At 36.0% G+C, this 8,908-nt stretch overlaps 1 protein-coding gene across 4 annotated transcripts; it reads left to right on the top strand.

Moving 5' to 3' along the window:
* Positions 1 to 5,351: 5,351 nt before the first annotated feature.
* LOC141706153 (uncharacterized) lies at positions 5,352 to 8,609 on the top strand. Of its 4 annotated transcripts, none has more exons than XM_074508960.1 (6): positions 5,352 to 5,486; positions 6,251 to 6,337; positions 6,472 to 6,547; positions 6,647 to 6,721; positions 8,142 to 8,223; positions 8,346 to 8,609. In XM_074508960.1, the coding sequence occupies exons 1-5, from the start codon at positions 5,371 to 5,373 to the stop codon at positions 8,208 to 8,210; spliced, it is 423 nt and encodes a 140-aa protein (XP_074365061.1). In that variant the 5' UTR covers positions 5,352 to 5,370; the 3' UTR covers positions 8,211 to 8,223; positions 8,346 to 8,609. The 4 variants fall into 4 exon arrangements, 1 of the variants encoding a protein (XP_074365061.1); XR_012568678.1 differs by lacking the exon at positions 5,352 to 5,486 and adding an exon at positions 5,505 to 5,622; XR_012568679.1 differs by lacking the exon at positions 6,647 to 6,721.
* The last annotated feature ends 299 nt before the right edge of the window (positions 8,610 to 8,908 follow it).

The following is an 8,908-nucleotide window of genomic DNA, read 5'->3' as shown; positions in this document are numbered from 1 at the left end:
GGACATAAAAGGAACTGAAAATCAAGTTGCTGATCATCTCTCGTGATTAGAGAATCCTAATGCTACTTCATTGGATAAGACCTTGATAAATGAGTCTTTTCCGGATGAGCAGCTGTTTGGAGTGCAAGAAGAAGAACCGTGGTTTGCAGACATTTTGAACTACCTTATGAGTAACATCATGCCTCCCGACTTATCTTATGCTCAAAGGAAGAAATTTCTACATGAAGTGAAGTGGTATATGTGGGATGAGCCATTTATTTTTCACCAATGAGCTGACCAAATCATCAGGAGATGTATTCCTTACAGCGAAACTGGGGGGATCTTGCGAGATTGCCACTCAACGGCTTATGGAGGACATTATGATGGAGAAAAGACAGTAGCTCGCGTTCTTCAAGCAGGTTTCTTTTGGCCAACGTTGCTTAGAGATGCCCATCAGTTCGTTTTGAAATATGATTGATGTCAACGTGTGGGTAATATGTCCAAGAGGGATGAGATGCCTCTTAACGTGATTCTTGAGGTTGAGGTCTTTGATGTTTGGGGAATTGACTTCATGAGGCCCTTTGTGTCATCTTGCAACAATCAGTATACCCTGTTGGCAGTTGATTATGTGTCGAAATAGGTTGAAGTTAAGGCATAACCAACAAACGATGCGAAAGTTGTGCTTAATTTTCTTCACAAGCAGATATTCACAAGGTTTGGAACTCCAAGAGTCATAATTAGTGATGAGGGGTCGCATTTTTGCAATCGCAAGTTCACTGCTATGATAAAAAGATACAATCTGAATCATCGCATTGCTACGGCTTATCATCCTCAAATGAATGGTCAAGCTGAGGTATTCAACAGAAAGATCAAGCGCATTTTAGAGAAAGTAGTGTGTCCATCAAGGAAGGATTGGTCTTTGAAGCTTGATGAAGCTGTTTGGGCTTATAGAACAGCATTTAAGACTCCCTTGGGAATGTCGCCGTTTCAGTTGGTTTATGGTAAGGGGTGTCATTTGCCGGTGGAGCTCAAGTATAAAGCATAATGGGATTTAAAGAAATTGAATCTGGACTTGGATGTTGCTGGAAAGAAAAGGATGCTTCAGTTGAATGAACTCGACGAATTTCGATTTGAAGCTTATGAGAACAACAAAATATATACAGAGAGAAAGTCAAGAGGTGGCACGATCGGGGTCTAGTGCTCAAGAAATTTATGCCGGGGCAACAAGTGCTTTTATTTAAGTCGCGTTTTCGTCTTTTTCTAGGAAAGTTGAAGTCAAGATGGTCAGGTCCTTTCATAATCAAAACTGTGTTTCCACATGGAGCGGTGGAAATTTTTTAGACTGATCCGAGCCAAGCATTCAAGGTAAATGGTCAAAGGTTGAAGCATTATTATGGTGATATGGCAACCCGTGAGGTGGTTAGTGCCGTTTTATTGTCTACTTGATCTCAAGTTTCTACGTCGAGCTAGTGATGTAAAAGAAGCGCTTCTTGGGAGGAAACCCAAGTATGTTGTATATTAGTAGGTAGAGGAAGCAAGAAGAAAAGAGAAAAACACAAAAAAATCAGAAAAAGAAAAAAAATCAGGGCCAAGTACAGAAGCTGGGCGCGCCCGCGCTGACCAAGCGCGCGCCCACGCCGTTTTTCCAGTAGCAGAGCGCGATTCAGGGCCAAGTACAGAAGCTGGGCGCGCCCGCGCTGACCAAGCGCGCGGCCGCGCCATTTTTCCAGTAGCAGAGCGCGCCCGAGCTTCCACAGCGCGCGGCCGCGCTGGTTTTCCAGAAGTAGAGCACGCACGCGCTGTCTCAGCGCGCGACCGCGCCGGATCCCTGTTTAGAAAAAAATTAAGGCGGCAGTTTATAAGGAAAAATCGGGATTTTAATTCCAAAATCAATTCAAACCCGATTTTTACTCTTCCATACCCAATAATTCCCTCTCCTAATCAATTCCATTATTGCCACGATTCCCATAATCAATCCCACTTCTATTCCTTATCAAATTCACACCCCTCCACCCATAAATACATACACTTATACACAACTTCTCTCCACCAATTCTCAAACTCTCAAACACATATTCTCTCTAAACACTTAAGCTTTTATTCACTCTTTTTCAATCCGATGGCACCCAAAAGGCAGAGAACTCAAGTTAGAAGCAGCACCACCGATTCATTATCTACTGTTGGTGTGAGGCCTAGGTTTGCCACACCTGAGGCTGAGGAGCAGTATACGAGGCTTCTCTCGAAGCCTATTGCTATGGAGAGAGGGTTTCTGCCATCCGGGAAAGATGGTAAGATGTTGGAGATGATTTTGGAGATGGGCTGGGTACCTTTTTATGAGGCTCCTGCTGCTGTGCCCATGAGTGTTGTGCGGGAATTTTATGCCAATGCTAAAGCAGAGAAGAATGGTTTCACGGTGGTGAGAGGGCTGATGGTTGAGTATTGAGCAACCTGCGAGGAAGGTGGGTCAGGACACTTGGAACGATAAGACTCCGGAGGACTTTAACTTGGATCTGATTGTTGCTACTCTCTGTGTGCCTGAGACTCATTGGAAGTTCAAGAGGGGCACTACTGATTACTCCACGTTCCCTGCTTCATACATGAACAGGTTTGCACGGGCATGAAACTCGTTTATTTGTGCTATCATCATGCCATCTTCGCATGTGCATGAGATTATTGTGGAGCGTGCTCGTCTGCTTTGGGGTATACTGCAAGACGATTATATTAATTTGGGGATGGTGATCTATCAGGGGATCTTGAGATTTTTGAGGGGAAATACTACAGGTGCTATTCCGTATGCGTCCGTTGTGACGAAGTTATGCGTGGCAGTTGGTGTTCATTGACCAGCACATGAGCAGCTGCAGCTTCCCAGTGCTTCTATTGACAGTTCTACGATGCACATCATGGTTGAGTGGTAGGCAGCAGGCTAGCAAGGCAGCTTGGAGAGCCGAGTTGGGAGAGGAGGCCGGTCCATCACAGCAGCAGCAGCAGGATGAGGCAGCAGGAGCAGATAGAGGAGCTGGTTTGAGTTTGACGCAGTATAAGCGTCTTGCGAGGAGGATGGATGCGATGCATGACATCCACAGTCAGTTTGCATGCGATCTCACCCAGGCACATGGGAATGCATTTAGAGCTACGGGAATTGACATCCAGTGGCCAGTCTTTGGTGAGGATTCCGTGTATCCACCTCCGGACACACCTGGCACTCCACCCATTGAGGGTGATGATTCTGATTCTGAGTAGGTATGCCTGATTCCTTACTCTTACTTTCACTGAGGACAGTGAATATTTTAAGTTTGGGGGTAGTAGTTTAAGGAATATGTTTGTGTGAGTCTCATATAGTTTACATGTTCATGATAGCTTAATTCATATAGTTGTATTTATTTTGCCATTTAGTTTTTTTTATTAATTTTTGGTTGTTTTTATGATGATTTGTTCATGTAGTTTCATGCATTTGCATTATATTATGATTCCCTTGGATAATTTTTCCGATTAGTTGGTGATATTGATGCTAGTGTATTGGTGTCATATTTAGTGATGTTGAGTCTTTTTGGATTGATTTGCACGATAGAGACACTTGTATTTCACTAAGTCTTATAGGTTTCTAGAGCGCTAGATCATAGTAATGATTTGTTGGTTTGTCGAGGTTTAATCACTTGTTTGTTTTTAGAATTTAGAGTATTCTCTTAATAATAAAAGACATGGATATTTAAAAATTGGAGGAAATTGGATTTCATTGCTAGTTGTGTGGCTAGGTGTCAAATGGCTAGTAGCCGACTCATATTTTTATCAGTTTCGTGTTATCTGATTAGTGTCATCACCATTGCATGCTAAGATTGATAATAATAAGGCTATTGAATGAAGTACTTAATGAAGTTAGAATCCCATGTTTGTCATATATATTAATCTAGTCTATTTTATTCTTGTAGTTATAATTGTTAGCGTAATTTTTAGTTATAAACAATCTCAACTTGTTATAGTATTAGCATTGAATAATAACCATACATTGTTGCTTAGGTGCGTAATTTAGATAGTTAACCAATACAGTCTATGTGGGATCGAATTTGATTTATATCTTATACTACTTGCGAACTCGTATACTTGCGTATAATATTAGCGCGTGTTCAGCGACTAACATATGCTAACATGCAAGACTGGAAAATATAGTGATCACTGACATGCATGAACATAATCAAGATATATGTTTGAAAACATGGTTTTTACATTAAAGCAAATAAGATAACTAAAATTGGTTCCATTCAGCTCATTTTTAAGGAAATTTCCGAATGGTGAGGAGGGAAATGGTGGGAGTATAACACTTCACCAACCATTACCTTCTCCAAAAATAATGTATCTCATAGTTTGGACCTTAAATTCATAGGAATCAAGGCCTTCCACTTGAGTTGTTAATTATAGTAGGCATGCAACACATAATCACTTAACTTTCCACCCAAAACATACAAATATAACTTGGACAAGGTTGGAGGGTTAGATTACACTAGGATCTTAAAAGATTGAAAGAAATTTGAGTGTGTGTCTGTGTGTTTTGGGCTTCGTCCGAGAGAGGAAGAAGAGAGAGAAGGGAGAGAAAGAAAGTGGCTTGGTTGAGTGTTTGATTTCTAAAATGATTCCACTTGACAAGTTGATGTGTTTTTATGTGTTGATTAGATAATGGAGTGAGTAAGTACCAAGTTACCCTTCCTCCAAACAAATCAAGTTTTGCATGCAAGGCTACTCTAGTAAATTGGTTAGTATAAAAGGTGGTAGTGGGGTTAGAAAGGACTTTAGTAACCTTTGCTCATTTTGGATGATAAACTGCATGCATGGGCAATTTAATAATCAACAAATTATTATTCACATTTTTCAAATATCATTTAAAAGAATGACTTTTATAAATAATAATATAATTCCATAAATTACAAGAATTATACCATAAAATAGCTTGGAATTCTAGAAATTTAATGAGATCACTTTTATAATTTTAAAGAAATTATATTTTTGAAAAGTAATTTTTATCAATTAATAATATCTTGAAAATCACACACAAAATTCCAGATAAAATACTTTACTCATTGATTTCCAATATTTTGTTGCACTTGATCACATAAACATATAATTGACACACACATTCATGCAAGTTTATAATATTTACACACAAATATCTAAATACAACTCAATTACGAGTAATTAAATATCCGGTCGTAACATATATTCAGAGTAAAAAAATTATTGAATTCCACTTAACTTGCAAATTTCCATAATACACTATCTTTGACACAAAATTAAATATCATTTAATTACTTAACTTCAAAATTCCTTATTAAATAAGATATTCGTATTGCCTTCTGTGTAATTTTATGAAGGTTGTAGTAAATATATACACCTATATGTTCCATGCCATTACAGGTGGACACAATTCTGGATAAGGATAAATACTCATTAGAGGAGCTTCTGAATGAGGATGAGATTATCCAAGAGTGCAAAGCTATCAATAGCCGCCTAATTAATTTGTAAGGCATCTTAAGTAATGCAACATGTATATATTTCTATGTATTTACTTCTAGCATGAAACTATTGTATGTAGGCTTCGATACTGTGTTGTAATGTTCTCGAATACGATTTTTTTACCTAAGCTATCACATATAGGTATGTCTTTCTTTAGTTCAGATGCATGATGTTGGCCAACTAAGTTAACTATATGCTGAAATAGTTTTTGCATCTTGTTACATACATATATGTTCTGCATCTTTTTACATATATATACATATATATATGATGCAACAACCAATATAGGCTCTTTATTTTGTTGGAAAGCGAAAAATATGAAGGTTATAAAATGTGACTATTTAGACCTCCAAATAATAAGTGTCATTAATACCTCTTTTTTATATTGGAAGTGACAATGAAGCTAAGTATGAATAAACTCAGTGTTTTAATAGCTGTCTTTGTGTTCTTCCTCTGATTAACATCTTAGGATTATAAGCTATAAAATTATTTAAGGACATTTTCGCGGCCACAAAATTATTTAGGGATTTTTTGTGGAAATCATTCTTTCTCTTTTGTTGTTCACTTATTCTTAATTTAGCCAAACCAAATAGTGCCAATATTTGACATATTTAGCCTTTATTGAACTAAAAAAGCAGTGTTTAATTGTTGATACCTCAAAGGTGGTCTGATGAATTTGAAGACATTCTAAATTAATATTTTCTTTGGGTTTGTTTAGAAGGCCGATTTGTAATTTTCTAGAATTGTTTTTTCTCTGGTAATTTTATAGTTTGCGGGAAAGAACTCAGATAGAACCACTCATCCGTTATATAGATGAAGAGACCCCGGAGGATGCTGAAAAAAGGCGAACTTTTAAGTAGGTGTCCGTGAATTAGCATCTAAACATTGTCGAATATGTGTTTCTCTACATGATTCATATTGTATTGAATAAGTGAATTAATCCCTATAGCTATGTATGCCCAATGACTAACTAAAGAAACCTGTAAACAGGTTTCCTTTCGTAGCTTGTGAAATTTTTACTTGTGAAGTTGATATCATACTCAAAGCATTGGTGGAGGATGAGGGGGTAAATATTAGATCTATTTTTATAATATTTAAATTTAATATATGAACTACTTAATTTTAACAAATCTATTTACTGAATCTTGTTTACATTTTTTAATAGTTGATGGACTTGCTTTTCTCCTTCTTAGAACCAGAAAACTCGCATAACGCTCTTCTTGCAGGCTACTTCAGCAAGGTGTCTTATAAGTCTAGTTAACATTAGTTACCTATGAACATGCATTTTGTAGATTATTCTTGTTTTGATTAAAATTTAAAATCGAGGAGCTTGATTTTGGCTTCTCATATAAGTTTCTCTACTAAGGCATTTGTTATTTCTTCTCTGATCTCTCGCATGGTTATTTGACACTATTTTGTGTTTTATATATGGTTTCTTTTTATTTAAATTGTTAAGTGTTCGTATCTGTCAAGAATTTGATACAATTACAATTATGGATTATCAAAAAGTGTAGGGTGCTTATGTTTCTCAGTGTTTAACATGAGTAATAAGCATCAAGAGACAAAGTTTTTGGGATAGCTATGGAAGCCAACGCCAACCCCAACCAAACTGTAGGTTGCCTTTATTTGTATTTGATTTTATTTTTATTGATATATAACAACTACTATTTACATTTACAAATCCCTAAACATCATAAACAGAAAGATAGCAGTTTAACAAAAAGTTTTGAAACATAGATACTCCATATACTAGAAGAAGAATGAATATAATTTAATCATATATTGACTTAGAATTTGATCTATTTTTACCTATTTGAATTTCAATTACATCTGGAGAGTTTTTATACTTTTATATCTGATTGCTGCATTTAGTTTTGATTTTTTGTATGTCCTTATTAAGTATTTTCTTTAGCTCTTAAGATGCTTGTTTGTTATAATTTATTCATCCTATGAGAATCGGGAGAGATTATGGATGAAAAGAGTGTCTATAGTTCGATCTTCTGTTTGGAAAGTTAGTATTAAATGACCTAGTAATCCCAACATTTGCCTCTGTATTTTTATTGCACGCTCTTGCGTATGATTATAGGTTGCTCGTATATGTAACTACCTCTAATTGCACTTCTCGGGTTACAATGCAAGTGATTCTGATTTAGGTGATATGTTAGATGGATCTTGATCAGTATTGAACATAAATCTTGTTCAATTTTTTACCGAAGTAAGTTAAATTTATATTATAGTAAAGTGTGCTGAATTCGAGTATCCATCTAATCTCAGTTGCTTATACACTTTTTCATCACCCTGCTCTTAAACTCCTATTCCTTGTGGCCTTGGATATACTTATTTAATATTATCAATCAAATTGTTAATAGTATCTGATCCTGTTTATGCACTCTTTACCACTTGTAAATGGTTATAGTTTAGGAGAAACACTTGTAAGAAGATTGTTTGCGGTTCTGGCTTCTCTCAACAAATACTCCATCTTTTTCCCCTTTCAGATAGTTGCTTATTCCATCACTGATGAGATTTAATTTTAAATGTTTCGGTGAAGATCTTTATAGCTTTCTGTAGCTAAAGTTTATTGTTTTGTCCAGATGGATCATATGAATTTTTGTTTTTTTAAATATTGTGACTGGATAATTAGCTTGAGCCGATTTATAAAGGTACCACAAAGGCCATATCCTGCTACACCCAAAAGTAATAAGCATCAAGAGACAGAGGTCACCTCATAGTCCAACATCTGAGGTATCATAATATAATTGTTGAGACTGTTAAATCATATCTTGATTCTTTTTTAACACATCAGTTATGTTTCTAGTTTTAAAGCTATGAGATTGTTCTAATTCTTGATTCCTCGATATGTATAGAGCGCAAATATAAAACCTTCAAGAAGTTGTAGGAGAGGATGCATACTTTTGCTATGATTGGATATGGTGACAATGATGCCCCTTCTTTGAAGAAAGCAGACATTGGATTACCGTGGCCGATGCTACTGAAGCATGCCTTTGACATTATTCTTAAGGAAATTAGGCTTTGATTACCAATGTTTTTGATTTTCTTATTGTATACTAAAATCCTTTGGATTGGTTTGGTAATGAAAATTATACTTTGGTTAATCAAATGCGGTTGTATTGGATGGTTTTTTTATTTTTATGATTTTTTTGGTATGTATATAATTTGATAAGCTAAATATATAACATCAGTTATATAACTATAAATAATGCATAAATGTATATTTATATCACAAATTTTTTAAAAAAACTGATGTAAAAAGCCTATTCTCTACAGCTATGAAGACATTAGTTTTCAAATAACCAGACAACAGTTTATAGCTGATGTATATTAACCAGACATCACCTAAAACCGATGTCTATGTCTATATTAGACATCGGTATTTGCAAGGACTTAATGTCTGGAGTGACTTTGGACA

Source organism: Apium graveolens, chromosome 2, assembly GCF_009905375.1.
Source record: "Apium graveolens cultivar Ventura chromosome 2, ASM990537v1, whole genome shotgun sequence".
Lineage (NCBI taxonomy): Eukaryota > Viridiplantae > Streptophyta > Magnoliopsida > Apiales > Apiaceae > Apium > Apium graveolens.
The sequence above is the reverse complement of the archived record's forward strand: the minus strand, read 5'-3'. Positions and strand labels throughout refer to the sequence as shown.

Coding starts and splice junctions, on each gene's coding strand:
- LOC141706153 (XM_074508960.1), top strand. CDS start 5,371: ATGCCATTACAGGTGGACACAATTCTGGATAAGGATAAATACTCATTA. Junction 5,487..6,250: donor AATAGCCGCCTAATTAATTT/GTAAGGCATCTT, acceptor GTAATTTTATAG/TTTGCGGGAAAGAACTCAGA. Junction 6,338..6,471: donor GAAAAAAGGCGAACTTTTAA/GTAGGTGTCCGT, acceptor ACCTGTAAACAG/GTTTCCTTTCGTAGCTTGTG.